General features: G+C 51.0%; 7 protein-coding genes across 7 annotated transcripts; 1 reads left to right on the top strand and 6 right to left on the bottom strand.

The window, feature by feature from the left end:
• Nucleotides 1-28: 28 nt before the first annotated feature.
• BJX68DRAFT_239699 (spermidine synthase) lies at nt 29-1905 on the bottom strand. Its single transcript, XM_071040577.1, has 5 exons — nt 1673-1905; nt 1335-1515; nt 1118-1265; nt 817-1054; nt 29-580 (listed from the first exon to the last, which is right to left on the bottom strand). Exons 1-5 carry the CDS (start codon nt 1827-1829, stop codon nt 300-302), a joined length of 1005 nt encoding a protein of 334 aa, XP_070897915.1. The 5' UTR covers nt 1830-1905; the 3' UTR covers nt 29-299.
• Nucleotides 1898-3291, bottom strand: BJX68DRAFT_239691 (ubiquinol--cytochrome-c reductase subunit 8). Its single transcript, XM_071040576.1, has 4 exons — nt 3192-3291; nt 2991-3016; nt 2632-2809; nt 1898-2537 (listed from the first exon to the last, which is right to left on the bottom strand). The coding sequence occupies exons 1-4, from the start codon at nt 3221-3223 to the stop codon at nt 2483-2485; spliced, it is 291 nt and encodes a 96-aa protein (XP_070897914.1). The 5' UTR covers nt 3224-3291; the 3' UTR covers nt 1898-2482.
• A 97-nt stretch (nt 3292-3388) lies between these two features.
• Nucleotides 3389-4595, top strand: phb1 (prohibitin subunit PHB1). The gene is made up of 2 exons (XM_071040575.1): nt 3389-3794; nt 3852-4595. Exons 1-2 carry the CDS (start codon nt 3471-3473, stop codon nt 4368-4370), a joined length of 843 nt encoding a protein of 280 aa, XP_070897913.1. The 5' UTR covers nt 3389-3470; the 3' UTR covers nt 4371-4595.
• Nucleotides 4596-6173, bottom strand: BJX68DRAFT_239684 (25S rRNA (uracil2843-N3)-methyltransferase). Its single transcript, XM_071040574.1, has one exon. It carries the CDS (start codon nt 5955-5957, stop codon nt 4638-4640), a length of 1320 nt encoding a protein of 439 aa, XP_070897912.1. The 5' UTR covers nt 5958-6173; the 3' UTR covers nt 4596-4637.
• A 450-nt stretch (nt 6174-6623) lies between these two features.
• BJX68DRAFT_239683 (putative cell wall proline rich protein) lies at nt 6624-10510 on the bottom strand. The gene has a single exon (XM_071040573.1). It carries the CDS (start codon nt 9858-9860, stop codon nt 7200-7202), a length of 2661 nt encoding a protein of 886 aa, XP_070897911.1. The 5' UTR covers nt 9861-10510; the 3' UTR covers nt 6624-7199.
• A 2884-nt stretch (nt 10511-13394) lies between these two features.
• BJX68DRAFT_239671 (uncharacterized protein) lies at nt 13395-15385 on the bottom strand. The gene is made up of 2 exons (XM_071040572.1): nt 14537-15385; nt 13395-14454 (listed from the first exon to the last, which is right to left on the bottom strand). Exons 1-2 carry the CDS (start codon nt 14946-14948, stop codon nt 14030-14032), a joined length of 837 nt encoding a protein of 278 aa, XP_070897910.1. The 5' UTR covers nt 14949-15385; the 3' UTR covers nt 13395-14029.
• A 21-nt stretch (nt 15386-15406) lies between these two features.
• Nucleotides 15407-17262, bottom strand: BJX68DRAFT_110446 (pyridoxal phosphate-dependent transferase). The gene is made up of 2 exons (XM_071035913.1): nt 16780-17262; nt 15407-16725 (listed from the first exon to the last, which is right to left on the bottom strand). The coding sequence occupies exons 1-2, from the start codon at nt 16933-16935 to the stop codon at nt 15688-15690; spliced, it is 1194 nt and encodes a 397-aa protein (XP_070897909.1). The 5' UTR covers nt 16936-17262; the 3' UTR covers nt 15407-15687.
• Nucleotides 17263-18847: the final 1585 nt, after the last annotated feature.

Genomic DNA, 18847 nt, shown 5'->3' with positions numbered 1-18847 from the left:
GGTAGATTTAGAGAGATCTGCATAAAAATAAATACCTTTATCTGTTCAATTGCTTCGTCACGTACTAGAGAGTTATTACTTTTGTGTATACACAGTAAAACGTATAACAAGCGCAGTCTGGGAAGAATTCTTTTGGTAAATCATCATCATAGATCATTATTATCGGCCTCCCCTTTCATACACGAGGGCGTCCTAGATCCTCATATCAAGAAACGACACCCAAATCGATATAGAGAAAACATGAGAGATATGTAGAAGGTCATTTTTTGAAAAGTGAAAAAGGGCGAAAAAGGAGGTATCTAAGCATCCAAAGCCTTACGAGCAAAGTTGGGCAAGACGAAGCTGGAGCGGTGAATATCCTGGTTGTAGTAGCGGCACAGACGCTCCTCCTCCTCGCGGGACCAGGAGCGGACGGGCTCCTTGACGTTGCGGCTGGCGTCCTTGCAGCAGACCATGAAGCCGATCTGGCCGGAGGGGTAGGTGGGGATGGTGGTGTAGGCGTATTCGGCGACGGGGAAGACCTCATTGCAGGCCTTCTTGAGGTTGGCAATCAGGGGGAGGTGGAGCCATTGGTTCTCAGCTGTAGAATAGAAAAGAAACACGAACCCAAACCGATCCCGTTGTGTCGGGTGGTGTTGGGACGTAGATAAGGTTAGCCTTGTGGTCTTGTTGCTGAACTGGGAAAACAAGAGAGATGGAGAGATAGGGCAAATCTGGGGGTGGTTAGGATAGGAAGGGGGAACAAGAATCAAGAGGAAACATAGCAAGATTTATATATGAGGAGAGGCTGAGAAGAAAAGAAAGGCGACGAACAACCTTGGGTGGTGATGACACCTCCATCACGCAGAGCGTCTCTGAGGAGCTCAAAGTAGGGCTTCTGAAAGAGGCTCTCGGCGGGGCCCTCGGGGTCAGAGCTGTCGGTGATGATGACGTCGAACTCGTTCTGGCGCTGCTTGAGGAATTCGAACCCGTCGCCGACGTGGACCTTGACGTTGGGGTGCTGGAAGCCAATGCTCATGCCGGGGAGGTACTTCTTGGAGACACGGATGACGGCCTGATTATGAACTTGTGAGCCTGGTGACCAAGTGCATAAGGCAGCCTAATTGATTGTTGTTACCTCATCAATGTCGCACAGGATAGCCTCCTCGACGGTCTCGTGCTTGACAACCTCACGGAGAACACCGCCGTCTCCACCACCAATGACAAGGACCTTCTTGGGGTTGGGGTGGGAGTTCATGGCAAGGTGGGTGATCATCTCCTGGTAGCTATTCGGTAGAGATATAATTAGCACCCCGCATCAAGGTTTTTGTTCGGGCTGGATTGGAAGGGCATACGAGAATTCATCACGCTCAGTGCATTGGATGACGTTGTCGAGGACGAGAACGGTGCCGTAGTCGCTGCTCTCGAAGACAAGGACGTCCTGGTACTTGGACTTTTCGTGGTGTAGGATCTGGTTGACCTTCAGGTTCATGGCCTGACCGGGCCACATGTCGGACTGCTCGGAGAACCAGCCATCTTGGGAAGAGCGATGTCAATACAGGGATAAGTAGAGAAAAAGGCGATGGCTTTGTTTGACTCCAACAGAACTAAATCCTCCTCAATTGGAAGTAGCGCTCGAGTTTTGAGTACTGAGGGCGGGGTAAGGTTGGGCTGAGATAGAAAATATACATACCCTTGATAGTGGGGTGAGTGATCTCGCTCATGGTGACGGTATGAAGATGTCGAAGGGGACGAAGGGAAGTCAAATGAGTGATGGAAAGAGGATACAGGAGAGAAGATGAAGTTGAGAGAGAAAAACGAGAGAAGAAGACAGGAAGAGATGAGCGCATGCGGAGTGGGGGGAAAATTGAGGGAAAAAAGCAGTTTGGATGTGTATTTTAAGATCGTCACGGTTGGGTATTTGAGTTACAGAATTTTCGATCAGGCTCAGATGTCGCTGTCCAATGGGGCCATATCAATTCTGGATTACGAGGACCTCCCAGAACTTGGATACCTACAATTGAACCTCGTTGATAAGGTTCACAATGTTCTGCCTGCATAATTGGGTATCCCAGAGATTTTTTTTTTTGCTGTTTTCATCGTGTATATGGTCCGTATAGACCAGTCGTCCAGAGAACCGAATGTCCCGAAACGGAAGGACTTCCGCCGGAGAGTACCTTAGCATAGTACAGAAATATCCCAGCCTCGGTGAACCAACAATACTCTCTCCGTGGGGTTCATGTTGTACTTCTTCCCAAACGGAGAAGACTGTTGACGTAGTGCATAGGACAACTGAAAACTCAACTAGCGGCGTACTCTGTTTTGCAGCCTCCGCGCGGTCTCTTGCTCGAGAATCGAGTGCAGACAAATGAAATTGCAATTCGTTCGATTGCTTCTAGTTACTGTACAGCGCAATCACAAAATCCAACTGCTTGCTCTGTATACCGTTCACAAATACAGCACATCCCACCGGTTGTCCATCCCTTTCAATGGGAGGAAGCGCTTATTCCACACCACCCTCGGCCAGGCGGCCGGGCTTGGAGTTCAGGTACTCGTTGCTATATCAGATAACATGTTAGCCAGCTTTCCTTATATCGAATATCCGAGCGCTGAGTGACATCTGGGTGCTGCAAAAGCTTGGGAGACGCATACCGCTCGATGGCCCAGTTCATGGCGGCGTAGGCGGCAACGAAGGGAGGAACGACGTAGAGGACTTGGTGCCTGAAGCGGCGGAATGTGTTGAAGACAGCAGCATGAGCAGCACCGGCAAAGGGGCGCTGGCGGTTAGGAGACAGAGCGTAAGTCGTCACACGCTGGGGAGTCGGGCAACCTAGGCGAGGATAAATCAGTATCCTTTCATGTGATGACTCATCGCATTGAAAACTAAGCAGGCGACAAGCGACGTGTTTCAGAATGGTCGAGGCGCTGCCATATAACTAATGTGTGCCGATTGAACGTCCTGTATCGATGCCGGTGCTCGCAATTGCCGAGGAGGGACTATGTGAACGTACCGAGATCACCCCAGTTGCCCATGAAGCTATATGACACACTGATCAGTATCTTTCAAGTAATAGCGTATCAAGGTCAGAGGGTAGAGCCAGTCCAGAGAGGGGGAGGGTGCGAGTTGACTCGGTGGAACGATGTCATACAGTGACTGTCCCGAACAATCACGGCGGCCCCGAATCGGCACAGCAAACTGGAACCAAACTTACATGCCGTTCTTAGGATCAACGTGACCACCCATTGTGAAGATATGAAGCGAAACGAACGAGTTCTAGAGACGCGACGTGCAGGAATAACGGCGGAGAGGACGGCGAAGGAGAAGAATCGACGTTCGGGCCAAAACGGCGGAAGATGGAAGTGAGCTGCGCTAGTCCAAATTGGGCCAGGCTCAAAAAGACCGCCCGCGACATCATCCAGAGATTCGGCTCAGAAAGGCTGCTCTCCAAACAGTCAATCAAACCATCTCCACGCCTGCATTTACAAGAACAATGGCGGCTAACGGTCTCTACAACATCTACCGCTTGGCTATTCCCGTGGCTACGGGAGTCATCGTCGCCAACGCCTCCCTCTACGATGTAAAGGGCGGAACTCGAGCTGTCATCTTCGACCGAATCTCTGGTGTGCAGGAGAAGGTTGTCAACGAGGGCACGCATTTTCTGATCCCCTGGCTGCAAAGAGCTATCGTATACGATGTGCGCACCAAGCCGCGCAACATCTCGACCACGACCGGAAGTAAGGATTTGCAGATGGTCAGCTTGACCCTGCGAGTCTTGCATCGTCCCGAAGTCCAGAAGCTGCCGGTCATCTACCAGGTATTCAAGCTCGTCTCCGGATTATTCGGATTTATTCTCTAATAACATATCTACTAGTCTTACGGTACCGACTACGACGAGCGTGTCCTCCCGTCCATCGGAAACGAAGTCCTCAAAGCCATCGTCGCCCAATTCGACGCAGCCGAGCTCATCACCCAGCGTGAAGCCGTCTCAAACCGCATCCGCACAGACCTGATGAAGCGAGCCTCACAATTCAACATCGCCCTCGAGGACGTTTCCATCACACACATGACATTCGGAAAGGAGTTTACGCGAGCCGTCGAGCAGAAGCAGATCGCCCAGCAGGATGCCGAACGAGCCCGGTTCATCGTCGAAAAGGCCGAGCAGGAGCGTCAGGCCAACGTTATCCGCGCCGAGGGTGAAGCCGAGAGTGCTGACATCATCAGCAAGGCCGTCGCCAAGGCAGGCAGTGGCCTCATTGAGATTCGTCGTATCGAAGCTAGCAAGGAGATTGCCCACACTCTGGCCAGCAACCCCAATGTCACATATTTGCCGGGAGGTGAAGGCAAGGATGGTGGAAAGAGCACAAGCCTCCTTTTGGGGTTGAGGAGCTAGGGGAGTCACTCAGTTTGTCTACAAAAAGAACTGATCTGATCTGATGTGTATTTTTTATGCGGTTAATCCTGTTTTACCCCGTTCTGGTTGGACCTGGGCGTGTGCATGACACCACGGCGAATTGTTGAAGCTGGTGTTCCTTCCTCTCTATATGAACTGTAGCAATAGCATACCTTATTCCTCTCTACATAAATCAAACCCCAATCACAAACCTTACCCAATTCCTACACGCCTTCATCATATCACATAATTCTGTACGGAGTCCTCTCATAACTTCCGGTAAACATGAATCTGAAACCTCATATCCTCCAACCCAGCCCCTTCCCCAACATCATACCACAACCTCGCCGCATCTCTCCTCCACCACCTCGAATCCTGCGAGAATATCTTCTCCCACCTCCCCTTCGCAACCGAGAGCAGCGTATGATCAAGAAGGAACTTCATCGGATACTGCCTTTCCTGCGGCGCGCCTGAGCTATCATTCTTTCCTAATTTTAGCGTCGAGTAGCTGCCAGGACTATCAGCGACGAGAAGAATGGTTCCGGCTTGTAGGAGGTCTGTTGTTTTGAGTAAAAAGGCCGTGGCTTTGGCCATGGATGTTGAGAAGAGCTCATTTAGGGTGAACATGAGAGTTACCAATGTTGTTGGTGTGGTACTGGGTGATTTGGAGGGGTGATATAGAGTATCGAGCTCTGAGTCTGATAGCGAAAGAACGTCGAGGCGATTGAAATCCACGGTGAAGTTGGACTGGGCCGGGAGTAATGGTGCAGGGTGCGATTTTGAGCTGGGGACGTTGGGTGATTGTATAGTCGAGGATAGCCTATCCACAACCGTAGACCAGTCACCAATGTCGACAGCTGTGACTGAGAGAGTAGGATGGGAAATCTTTATCTGTGGCCTTTCCTCTTCTTCTTCTCCTTCCCCATTTGCGGTATCCAGGCATACAGCAGCAAGGGCATTTGACATCTCGTCGTTTCGACCAGCCATAAAGTCTCTCCACGCCGCTGCAAGGGCAACAATCTCCGCACCTGCACCTCCCCCAATACATACGACATGGTTCGTTCCAGGCTGTCCTTCACATGAAGCACTACTTGGTTGTTGCTCTTGAGTCAAAACCTCCAGGATCGACTTGAACAACCCCGCATACCCCAATGCGCGCGCAGCACTCCATCGTAACGCATAAGCGCTAAGCAGCTCCCCACTCGCATCGGCAAATGCAGACTCAAAGTCTCGATTATACAGATGAGACTTGAGTGTCTGAATTAGGGTCTTGATGTCGAGCTGTGGCTCTCCCGCCGTGCCTGCTTGTGGATCCTCCTGGACGTGGGCCTGGGAAATAGGAGTATTGCTCTGAAGCAAAGCAGCCTTGAATACATTCAAGAGCAGTTGTTGGAGAGTTAGCGGGATCGTGCTAGAGATATCGATCTTGTTCGCGCCCTCCTCGTCGGACGAAGATGGCTTTTGGTGCTGCTGCTTCTGAGGTTGGGGTTTGCGGCGGGATCCAGATGCAGGGTCATTACTCTTCCTGTCTGGCTTTGGCGCCTGCTTCGAGGGTTTCCGAGATGCATTGGATTTTGATGGGGCCATTTTCTCTATTGTTTTGTCGATTTGATCAATCTTTTAATTCTCAATCAACTCGCTGGGGGCCAAAAGTGGTGAAAGGATCAAAGGCTGAATTCCGCGCGTTGGGTCTGATCCATGAATTATTGCAGCATGATGGTTCCAGGAAATATTCAAATGTTTGTTGATGCAGTTTTTGGATAAAAACAATCAGAAATATGAAACTATGATCACAAGCAGAATAGAAAACCGTATATAAGGAGGTGGTTACAATGCCTGCAAATATTGTCCGCGGCATACGGGAATCGAACCCAGAGCTACTTGGCGCGTATATAAGATACTAAAAGCTATCAGTGAGTTACGGGTGCGTGGGCCTAGCTCAGAATCCATTTCTTGCCTTTTACCAGAGATGGCCGTGGGCCACGCAAAAGACCCTACTCTTCAATCTTTGGAATCCTCTATTGACATAGTCGTCGATTTTTATTTTTGGATTTCTGCTGTGATTATGGATTCTTTAGAATAGAATTCATTTGTCTTTTTCTTTTCTTTGAAGGATTTACCTTTTTTTTTTTTTGCGTTGGAACAGGGGCTGATGGGCCGTGCAGATAAGCATAAGAGTGTGTGAATATGGAGATGCTCGAAGCAGTGGCGCACTTCACATACGCCGCTCACACCTGGTGATGTTGATTGAGAAACCCTCAACGCTATTAAGCGCGCCCTCTACCATTCCTGTTCGTATAGAGATAGTGACACGGAGTGTAGATTTGATTGTGTAAAGGCCTATGGCCAAGCTTCTCAGCTAACATTCACCTCCCAAAAGGACCCGGAAAGACCCCAGGATCAGATGCAGAACTGGCTCGCGCTGGAATCGGCCAGTAAACTGGGTAAAAGAAAGTAGACGAAAGAGGATTAAATACAAAGGATGGTAAGAAGATTATGTGAGCTCAAACGACAGATCGAGACAAGAGTTGTAACAGACGATTTATCACGCAGCGCAACCGGCCATAATGAGAGACACGAACAGTGAGAAAGAAGGAGTATCATACCCTTACGCTTGAAATCAAATACCAAGAAAGAGATTCGTCAGGTATCCCAACAACTGAAGGTAGACCGGGTAGCAGAAAGAAACAGTAAAAAAGAGAAACAGGCTGAAAATAGTAAAGCCTTGAAGCCTTACGCCGAAGACGCAATGTCAAACGAATCATAAATGGGGATAGTATGTACAAGTGTCGAAGTCGCTTTCGAAGCAGCATTTCGTCATGATGGCGGCTATTCCTGAACAGCGGGTTCATTCAGCTTTTCTTTGTCTTTCATTCTCCAGAAATGCATCAATCGACTAATTCGGCGACCCTTCTTCTTTGCCTTCTCTGGTTCGTCGGTCGGAGGTTTCTCTTCGTGACTCAACTTGCTCCTCTCTGCATGCGGGCCAACAACAAGTTTGGAGAGACTTGCGAGGCTTGACCTCTTCGAGGTAGGTTGACTAGAGCGACGATTGACCGCTGCGGAAAACGATGCTGAACGATCCGTTGACAAACGAGGTCGCGCAAAAAAGGTAGCAGAAACGCGATTCAACGTATTCGTCATCGTTGACGCGCTGCTAGTTAATGAAGGCACATCTTCCACGGATGTGTGAGGAAAGGGATCTGTTGTCGACGAAGTTGTGATGGAACGGGGAGCGTCCGAGGAGATGGTGAAGTCAGGCGATGGGAAGGCTGAGTTTGGAGGAGAGCAACCGCCATGAAGGCAGAACGGTGGAAGCGCAGACGGAAGTTCGGTGGGAGAGGTAACAGGCCGGTAATCAGCAGGTATAAAGCGAGGGGAAACTTCGGGACTGGGAGGCATCCGGCTGGGCCAATCCTCCTGTTTCCCATATTCCATTGGAGTTTTAGGTCGACCGACACCAACCGTCAAATTCTTCTGTGATTGGCTGGAATAGAACCGGGGCTCCGTTTGTGTCGGAATGTCCTGAGGCAACGAAGCAGCTGCTTTCGCTTCCTGCGTTTCGGTTTCCTGGATGCCCAGGCCAGCCTGCTCGTCACTACTTGCGGGCTTATCCGTCGGTGGGCGGGTCAGGGTATCTGAGCTTTCCCCACTGTGATCCGACTTTACGTCGATGGGTTCAATGTGTGTAGGCTCGCTTTGGAGATGTTCCTCGCTGTCTTTGGCAGAGTCGCTGGTGGCCGCCAAAAAAGCATCTTCCTCCTCTTCGTAGAACACATCCGGGTTCTCCAAGGACGAGGAAGTGGGAAACCGGTGGCTTCCTAAGAATGAGCGATCAAACGGAGGCATCTCGGGGGCACTCTCTGCCCGCCGGTGATACCGCATCTCGGGGCCTACAAACTCGCCGCGCCGACCACCGGAATACATTCGCTTGGTCGCAGCAGAAAAGCCGCTCTCTGGAGCACGACCAGAGCGCATCTCTGGTGTGTTGAAAGGGCCCAGAGCCGCATCTAAATCGATGACAGGGCTCATAGAACCGTTAGTCGTGATTTGTTCATAAAAACTTCTCGGCTTCCATGAATTCTCCAAGGATGCCCATGAATCAGCCTCGTTGACAGCTTGTGTGGTTTCAGGGTGAGTCGGGTTAGTAGGGGTTCGAATCACGACGATGTTGTCATCGTCGAATTCTACATCCAGGCCAGAACCAAGGTCTGAATTCGTTCTAGTCAGGATAGGCGGAACCTCACCAGAATCGGCATCCATAGCATCTTTCTTCGAGCTATGGCGCTTCCCCTTGCTTTTTATCAACAGAGAGCCAGCCCAAGAACGAACTTTTTTCTGCCGATTCTTTGCTTTGGACCGTTTCTTTGGCGTGGGAGCAAGTGATTCTGCGGTCTCACGAGGATCATCTGAAGATGTATCGGAATCGTCATCGGATGACGACTGTCCGAGAGGTGATGGCGTAAGGCCGTCATTTTCAGCGTGGCTCCTTCGTAAAGCGGCATTGAGTATTCCGGCCGACATGCTTTTGTGGCGAGCGTGCCCTACAGCGGATCGAGGGCGCTTAGTTGGCGAATGGTCGTCGTCGAGATCGCCTCCAGTCGGTTCAAGCATCAACGAAGCATCTGCGGTCCTCGGTCTCGGTCTTGATTTTTGCGGTCCGGTGGGCGATTCACTTTTGGAGAACGGAATTGCAGTGTCACTGTTCCTGGCTTGTGGGCTTGGGTGCATTGCGATACTGGGTTCAGATATTTCCGATGGCCTTTCTGTGGAGAGGATTTGGTTCGAAAGTGGCGACGCCGTGGGGTTTTGTGGATCTAGGGGCGTCCCATCTATGAGTATCCGGGGAGATTCTGGCGGGGGTGCCTGCTGAGATATACTAGTGGCAGAGTGCGACACGGATTTCGGGGGTTCGCCAGGAGTATTATCCCGGACCAAGTTTGCTGGGGTACATGGGGCGCTGTCGGCAAACGGTCTGGTATCAATCGCATCTGAAATAGCAGTCAAATCCACACTTGAAATCGCGGCTGAGCGTCTATGGGCGTGTCGACGACGGTTCGCTGCACTAAAGCCGGGTCCAGGGGGCGGTAATTTCACGGGCGTCGTTAAACTATCATCATTCGTCTGACCAGCAGTAGTATTTCCAGGCGTAACCAAGTGCTCACTGCCGACAAATTCACTATACTGCCGACGATGGCCGCTCGCTCGGTGTGAGGCAGGGGCGGGAGTCGATGGTTGAGCTGAGCCGGTAGATCCTGGATTGAAAGAGAAAGCCGGAAGGGCCGGTCGGGTATGGGTCATGGTCCCTGGCGTTTGGTCTTGTGCTTCATCCGGTTGTCGTGCCGGGAAGACAAAAGGCGGATTTGGAAGTGGTGCGGACATGCTTTGGTTACGCCGGCTGTGGCCGCTCGGCGCTCGGTCAACCGATTCAAAGTAATGAGGAAACGCCGAGGTGGTCTGGGGCTGTACGGGTAGAGAAATGGAAGCCATTGTTTGCAGCTACTGTATGAGATAGACTCCCGATGATGCCGACCTCGTAGGGAGCGCAATACCAAAACAGTCCGTACCTGCGCACGGAAATTGGTAGTAAACAGTTGGTGGTGATCCAGACGCACGAGGACCTCCAGACCAACGCGACTTCCCCTCCGGTGACTGGAAAGCCCAAGTTCGTCTGGAGGCCTTTAGATTTGCGGGGAGAGCATTGATTTCCTCAAACTGGGTTAACAGTCCAAGGGAACACCAACAGCGATCGGAAGGAGAATTTCTCTGAAATTGCAGGAAAAGGGGTGAAGCGGAAGAAGGGAAGAAGGCCGCGAGTGTTACAATGGATTTTAACAGAAAAGTCAAGAAGTAGTACCGCAAGTAAGGTCAAGGCGAGGGAGCGAGGTCGAAGATTAACGAGCAGGCGTGAAAGTCAAGCAGCGATGATAAGGAGCGGACGGCCACAGGAGCGGGCCACGATTGGAAAGAGTAGTATGGACCGAGCGGAGGAGTCGAGAAGCAGAAGTAATAAAGAAATCAAACCGGAGAAGCGAAATCGAGGCGAAGGGAGGGAGGAAGGGAGGAGAGGGGAGGGCGGAGGAGGTTGAAGTTCAGGTTGAGGTTGAAGGAAGAAGAGGAAAGACTCAAGTCAAGGAACAGGTTCAGCAATCATGGAGACGGCGGTGGAGTGCCTGAGGCCGAGTACGCTTGGTTTACAACTTACTTAGTTTGCAACGCTGAAGTGAGCAGTCGTATTGGGCCCGGATTGTGATTGGGCGCTGCATTTACACCATGTTACAAGCGGTATCCTCAGGTCTATTTCGATCGTCCCTCTGCCACTCAGCGAGGAAAAGGCGATAAATATCCATCCTGGACGGTAACGTACCGGCCTGTATAGCACCGGGCTTGGCCTTCATCCGCTCTTGTTCTAAGCACTAGTTTCAAATGTTCATGGGGAAGTGAGGAACAGTTCGGAGTGCAATCTCCTTGATGGCCCGGCGGACAAGGAGGGTATAACACCACGATAATATAATATAGGAATCCGTCCAGCATTTCTCTAACAGCCAGACTTCAGCGCTCATGGACGTCATGACTTGTAAGACTTGCCACCACATAAAATTGGAGAGAATGCGATGTTAAGCCTCATGGAAGTTGAAGCCGGATTCGGCATGGCCGAACCTACGGAGTGGTCGGATCTTGAATGGGAGGAGATTCAAGCCACGGAAATTACCTGTCCAATAAAGGCCCTTTTCGAGTGATAACAGAATCTCAGCCGGCAGGGATTCAATCAAGCCAAGAGCCTTGTCAGGTTGGCTCAGACAGGCCTTGTGAAGAATTGAGGTCAAGGCAGGAGAGGTGATTTGAGATTGTGACACACTGGCTGCTGCTTTGTCTCTCAACCCCCCATTGTATCCGAACTGTTCTGGAGAAGTGGCAGGCATCAGCTAAACTAAGATCCGTTCCTGAGACAAACGCCAATCACGGCGTCCAGCACCGGAGTCGAAATCTCGCTTGTCTTCGGTGGAGATAGTCTCGCCCCACCTCAAAGCCCATAGCACTAAGCCGGAATTAGAGTTAGTCTAATTGCGCCAGACTGCTTCCAGCCGTCAATCATCACGAATGATTCGAATCCAAGCCATGCGCAATAATGCAGCCAAAGAATTGACAACTTGACAGCAGGGTCTCTCGGAAATCGAGGGCAACAGCGACTATACTCGCTCGAAACAGATAATTGCCGAACAGGGCTGGGGCATGGAGGAAATGAGACGGGTGTGTCCCCTTGATTTGCGAGTGTGGGATCTGCAAATATTAAATTCATTTGAATTGCTGAAGAGCGCCCAAAGTTCATTTATTGTTGCATCCTTTCGTGCTACTACCCCACGTGGTGACCATTTCAAGTTGCCATCTCAGCCACCTCCTCGCTGCCTTGACCTTCAATTGAGACGCGAGAGCCTATCGCTCTGTTCGACAGTCGAGAACGTCGCCGTTTCCGGGCGGACAAAGAGAAGTACCATGCAGTTTGCTCGGGAACTTTGGTCTGCCCGCTGCCGCGCAGACTGACAGTTGGCACCGACTCGCAGTCAAGGGCGGCTAGACTCACCCTGCTGGATCATGAACCCCTTCTCTCCACCCATTGGCTACTGGTTCATGCAGGACATATCAAGTCGTTTCAACGTTATTACTTAGTGGTCCCAGATGGTGGCGACTGCCCGTGAGACGCCATCCATCCATCTAGGCACAACCGTTCGTGGGATAGCACTTTGCAGGATTCAGCTCTGTTTCGTCTCACAACAACGACGTTCTCTGCTGCCACTTTCTATGTAGCAGTCGGAAGCTTGGACTAAGGAAACAAGCCAATCATGAAACGATAAGCGGAATCCTGGGAGGCTCAATATTGCAGGTATCTAATATTTCTCCCTTGATGCAAGATAACTAAGTCGCCCCCTGCTCATGATTATCAAGATAGGCGCCGTATCCAATCCCTGTCAAGGTTAGTGTCACGTCTCTTGCGCAAGCGTCCGAGATACCGAAATGATTCCGAGCGGATAATTTCCTCTTCGAGGCCTGACAGCTTGCACAAGATTCCATTTTTCTTCAGGATCGATCCAGGCTTGGGACACTTCTTGTCCATTTGGTTTGATACCGTGACACAAATCAGTGACCTGGCACTCAACGTCTTTCCAGTGATTCTGTAGTATCTTTCTTTCGGCGCGGAGAGGGTCTCTACTCTCGAAGCACGCCCTCGGCGGGGGATAAAGATAGATTTTTGGCCCAGGGAGGGCAAGAATGTCACCGCAGTGCCCGTCAACCTGAATGTTTTACATCGTAGTCTCGTCTTCTCGGATCTATTTTCCAGGCTCATCTTAGGTCCACCTCGTTGGGCGCCATTGCGGAGTCTCAAGTCAATCGTCGTATGCACGCTGCAAGGGGTCGTCGAGGTTCTGAGCTGTTCTCCTCGAATCCCTTCCAATCATCCCATGTCAGGTACTATCCCTGCGCAAGTAGTCACCCGGTGCTCATTGGCGTTATCGATCCCTCCCTGCCGTGCAAATGGCGCATATAGAGTCACAGACCTGTCCATCGCCCTTGCGTCTTGCGTTCCGGAGTACATACACTGTCCACTCCGCTCCCCTTGCCTCGTATTCAACGTCCGCTTTGTATGTTATCCGCCGTTTCTCGACCCATGGTTCGCAGCGGGATCAACTCCATAGGCCTTCTGATACTGGTTCCGATCTTTCCCCCACTCACAAAGGCTGGCCCATTGAAAATCGATCCTGCGGCAATTTTTCCCGATCGTGATGTCAGCTACCTTCGGCGTTGCCGATACTAGCAAGTAGATACCCAAATTCCGCAGAGAGGTGAGTCCTGTACTTTGCGAGGACCGGCTCTGTATCCTCAGGAACACGCGTTCGGTGACTCCGTACCTCGGCCACGTCCCTCCTGCTTAGCTAGTCCCACATGCCTCGTCGATCCGCCGGTGACTTGGACTGGTCCCTGGTGTATGGTCAGCCCTACGAGTGAGGTTCCAGCCTCCAGCTGAACTCTGGGCTCGGGCTTACGGAAGATTGACTTTGGTGCTACCACTACTATTCGTTACCTAGGTACCCATTATTAAGCCATTGATGATGACTAGGGGCCCAATTCTGTATAAAAATGTATCAGTCTTACATGTACCAACCTTCTTCAATCACAAAATCCCGATATGGTAGACCACACTGTTCTATTACCTAGGAGAGACATAAGTTGTCAAGCCACATATCAAACTTGGGCAGAACGCCCGGATCCTTAGTTGAATGAGGAGTCCAGCTACCTACGTGTATGTACGGCCTCTACAAGACTCCTTCCTCTTTTCAACTCTCTTAGACCCTCCCTATACAATCGTTGAAAGCAAAAAGCACGCTATCCGCCGCCAAACTCAAAAGTAGGTAATCGTACAGCTGCAGGAAAAGCAATCAAAATAAAAAAACGTGGGCATGGAAACGGCGTACCTCGACTATCCACTCGAGTCTTGAGCATGGCTCAAAAATGAGAAACCCTTCAGCTCATAAGGCTTGGGGCTGACATCAGACCAACAGTTGTGGTCTCTGCGCAAAGCACAGCACACTGAGCACAACCCTCAAAACTTAGTGAGCCTCAGCCGCATGTCATTGTCACAGGATGTCGCATGATTCAACCTTTTAGGTTTCAATAGCGCCAGGGGAAATCGCGATGATAACGGCTAGCGCAGCTACAATCAGAGCAAAGGCTACAAAAGCAATCAAAGCAATACTTCCGCGACTCGCAGGGAACTTGCCCCGGATTATCCAGTATTGGCTTTCGAAGTAGCGGTGGAACCCAACTATGAGAATGAGTATAGCAACCCCGATAAAGGTCGTTCCCAGCGGCTTGCCGAGACTTCGAAGGCGCTCCGATGTGTCGGTGATTCTGATCATATCGGAGCCATCGTCAGCTGGCGATAAAAAGGAGGATATGCTCTGCGGCGCAACTTCCATGCCATTTGCGCTTCGCGTAGTAGTATTACTGAGACGAAAAAGCTGTGTCACGGCAATTCCAATAGAAGCAAAGGCTAATGATGTCCGCAGCCACGCAAGGAATGTTCGTTCTACAGGGTGTCATTCACTGTTAATATCTCTGGCATTATTGGGGAGGGTTGGAGCGACCGAAGAGATAGACACACGACGCACCTAAGGCCAGATGATCTCGAGCAACACTCCCTTTATTTTCCAGCTCGAGGCTACCATATCTATCTGCGACCCGAGAGAGCCACGACGCATGGTGCTCCTCGGCGTCTGCGCTGGAGCCCTGCCGACTCGGGTTTCTGAGGCCTGTCGGAGATTTTACTCGCCCCGCATCCCCATTTCTGAGAACATTCTCCGTGGAGTTATACCGTCGTTGCTGGAAGCTGTTGTGGCTCACTATCGGAGTTACTTCGTTGACAGGCTGCGGGGGTTCCTGGCATGAAGGCATGGTCGCCTGATGCGGTGAGATAAACTGTCTTGGTTCGTGGAAAGGTCGATGGAGGGGTGAAGATCGTTGCGTGGCAGGCGAGACACTGACCTCCCCTGTGTGTCGCGAGTTCGAATCAGAGTGGTCCATGATGGCGTGCTCGCGGGATAACAGGGGGCTTCCACCGCTTTGAGGCGCAAAATTATGGGAGAAAAGGTGGGTAGCGGATGAAATACCCCAGCTTTTTGTGGTGGAGATCCCAGCTCAATTGGTGCTTTGACCTGTGGGTTCATTCATTCTTGAATAGTTGTGCTGGTAGATAGAAGAATGAGAAGCAGAAAGACGTCCAGGACGCAGAGAGGGCGAGGTTCCTGCTTGGAACCCTCGCTTTCGGTCGCCTTCGTTTCTTCTGCGCTGCTGCAGCTGTTGCAGCAAACCATCACGCGCCACCGCAATTTTGCCCGCGACCAACTGATTCCGGCATAGCGCTTCAGCTCTTGATCCTCTCCTCTCGGGGCCATAGTGCTCTGGGAAGGCGGTCAACTTCCAGCCAGATAACCAAGGCTTGTTTCTCAGGTGACCTGATCCCATGATCTTGTCAGCTCCATACGGAGTACTCACAACAATATCGGTTTCTAAGGCGACAGTGATGTTAAGAAATGATTTCGCCGTGAGCGAAGCGGCGGGATAGAGATGGCTTATCGGGCGTGTTCGTGAAGCATGCAGAACGCCCGCAGCCTGTTTTCAGCCAGGTGCAGCGTTCTCTCGATTTCGCTCCTGATAGCCTCGCATACTGGAAAACCAAGCGGGACAAATACTATTGCACAAATTAACAGTCTTGTGGACTGCCTTGACATTTTTCCTGAACGTTATCTATTTAGACTACCTATCAACGATTCTTTTCCTCGACCAGCGACTTGAATCCGCGCAGCAAGTCATTCTTCAAATCTTCCCAATTCTCCAACCCCACGCTCACTCTCAGCAGCTTTCTATCCACCCGCGCGTCTGACAGGGCACGCCACTCAATCAATGACTCAACCCCTCCCAGGCTCGTCGCGTGTTGGAACAAGGCCAGCTTACTAGGCAACTTTCGAGCAAAGTCCTCATCCTGCAAGGTGATGGAGAAGACCGGGCCAAAGCCATTGGGCATCTGCTCCCGCAGCCAAGGCTCCGTCTGGAGACTCGCATGGTACATGTCCTTTAGAACAGCCTGTACAAGGTGCTCATCGCTGTCCGGGCCGGAAGAAGGTGTTTCTAGAGCCTTGTGAAGCCACGCTATGAGCTTCCCTGAGCTCTCGCTCGCCCGCTGCACCCGAATGTCCAGCGTCCGCAAGCTCCGCAGCCCAAGCCAACTCTCCATGTTGCCCATCACATTTCCGAGCGCCAAGCGGTCCTCCATGAGCTTCTTTTGCCAGTCCTTTCTCTTTGTGGCGAGAACCCCGCATAACAGATCACTGTGGCCTCCGAAGTACTTTGATCCCGAATGCAAGATAATGTCGGCTCCCCACAGGAAAGGCTCCTGCAGCGGAGGAGGCGCAAAGGTGCTGTCGACAATAAGGTATGCGCCTCTTGCATGGGCCTTTTCTGCATACTCCTTGATGCTGAAAGCAGTTCCCAGCGGATTTACTGGGGTTTCGAGTAAGATCACATCTCCTTCTCCTAGGCTCTCGGCAGGACAGTCGAGTGGCAGCTTTTGCAGGCCTGAGAGACGGGATATGACAGCAATAACTTCATGGCTCCCGTGATACCCTTCACCCACGGAAACGCGCCGAGGATTCAGGAGCACCAAAGCGGCATGCAAGGCAGCCAGGCCTGTAGAGTAGCTCACGGCGTAGCCGTCAAGTAAGGACGAAAGTACAGCCTCGAAGCGTGTAGCATTTGGGGCGAACTCGCGAGAATATACATAGTTGGTTCCGTCGAACTCTTCCTGCATACATGTGAGTTATATCACCGCACGCAGCGGATTGGAAATAAGACATACCACAGGATCTTCAGATAAAACCAAGTTTTCAGGCTCTCTGGGATATCTGAAGGTCGTGGACAAGTGGATTGGCGGCGCAACGTCCGTCACTAAGTTGAGGTAGTCGTCTGCATGCAGGGCCCTTGTGGAAGGCTGTTGGGTATTCGAAGGGGCCATTCTGGAAATGAGTAGAGTTGAAGGAGTTAAAAGTGTCGTTGATAAAAACTAAATCTACTACACCTTTTTTATATATCCTGGACATCAAGTCCAGTGCTTTCGATGAGGAACCATATCCCAAGTTTTCATTCTTCACGTGTGGCCCCACTCCAACCAACTTCCTAAAAAAGAAGTTTGGCCATCGCTGCGCCGATTGGAACAGGCATTGGAACTTCGAGAAGATCCCAGATACGTAAGAAACACACAGAGATTACTATGCACATAGTTGCATAATCGCCTTCCCTTGTGAATAGAGCTCTCTGTGGTTTGGCCAAGGTACAAGAGCTGTACGACCTGGTAACGGGTAGCGGAACAGTAATAAGGTAAGAGGCACCGGGTCTTTAGGCTTCCACGACGAGACGAAGACTCGCACTCCTTGGCTCCCTTGGGATTGTGGACAGATTTTGAATCAGTTCTGACCATTTCGAGCAACCAGTTGGCAAGCCTCTGATCACCCCTGACTTGACTCTCAACGATGTTGCGGACAACGTAACCGGGACGACTATGCAACGCGAGATTCTATGATCATCTAACCGCTACGGTCGGATGGCTTGCGTCAGGACCGGCAAGAGCTTTCGTTATTCGGTAAGAGCTGGACTATGTCGGGAATCGACCCTGCCTCCAGAGATCGGGCTAGTGAGTGGCAATATGGCTCTGCTTGCGTTGAGCAGTGGTAAGCTTAGTACCAGAGCAATGTGTGCGTAAGCTGCGCGGCAGTACGTAGAAAGCTGGCAGTTCTAAGGCATGTACACTCACGGCTCAGGCCCAAAATTGGGGCTTAGGCACGTCGAGAAGGATGATCCTAATCGCGACGGCTGTATTTTGAGTATATTCCACGCAAAGCGGCCATTGAAGCACTAACTGGCCGGGTAGCATGGTAGAGAGTTGCAAAATATATAGCATCTGTACTGGGTTTTCAAGGGGAGTGTGCAGGGCCGGTGCAGCTAACTCTCTGTTGCGAGCATTCTTCAAGAGAGATTGAGTATTTGTGCTAACGAGATCGAGTTCGGACTAGCTGATTGAGTGCCATACTATATTGATATGTTTGGAGGTCGATAGCCATATTCACCGACGACATGTTGAGACTTCGTCAGATTGCCATATCAAAGCCTGTCAGCCTTCTGCGTATCGTAGCACGCTTAAATGTGTCATCTCCAGAGGAGGGAAACTTATGAGTCCTTCATCTTCGAGCAAACAGATGTCTTCGATGCGTTTGAGTCGAGACCTTGTCAGAGTATAGGGTTATTTAGCGTGCAGAATCAAGCTTCGGGGGTAAGTTCATCCGCTCTGATCGCCTTGAAGCGGTGCCCACAACAACAAACACATCGTATTCGTTTCCAATGGACCTCAGCGGAGACCTTTCAAGCTGACGGATCGCTCGCACAGGGTAAAGACCACTCTGCTGCTCGGGCTCGGCCAAATACAAGGGTCCGGTCAAATTAGTCAAGCACTCATCTCTCTCGCATAATCGATGTTCCGTGGGTTGTCTGTTGACTGCTTTGGCCCCGTCCACCAAGCCAGCGTCCTTCGAGAATAGCGCGTCCGATAGCTCAAAATCCGTGACGATCTAGATGAGTTTAACGGCTGTGAGTGGCCAAGGAAGAAAGATGGTTATGGGGGTGAAGGAACAGTGGAGTTGGACATTGAAAGGTCCTGAGAACGAAAATTGGATGAAACGTGATCCAGCGCGAAAAAAAAGAACCCCTGGATTTTCTGTCTCCATTATTCGATGTCAGCCGTCAGCACCACACGGGACTGTACAACTCGCGAAGCGCTCTTCTATTTCTTCTCCTCGTTCTTCTTTTCTTCACTGTCTATTCTTCAGTAACCTTTTCGTCCTTGCCTTCTTCTTCTTCTTTCTTTCTCGCTCGCG

The sequence above is a fragment of the Aspergillus pseudodeflectus genome (assembly GCF_044049435.1).
Source record: "Aspergillus pseudodeflectus strain CBS 756.74 chromosome Unknown BJX68scaffold_28, whole genome shotgun sequence".
NCBI lineage: Eukaryota > Fungi > Ascomycota > Eurotiomycetes > Eurotiales > Aspergillaceae > Aspergillus > Aspergillus pseudodeflectus.
This window is presented reverse-complemented; position numbering and strand designations above follow the sequence as displayed.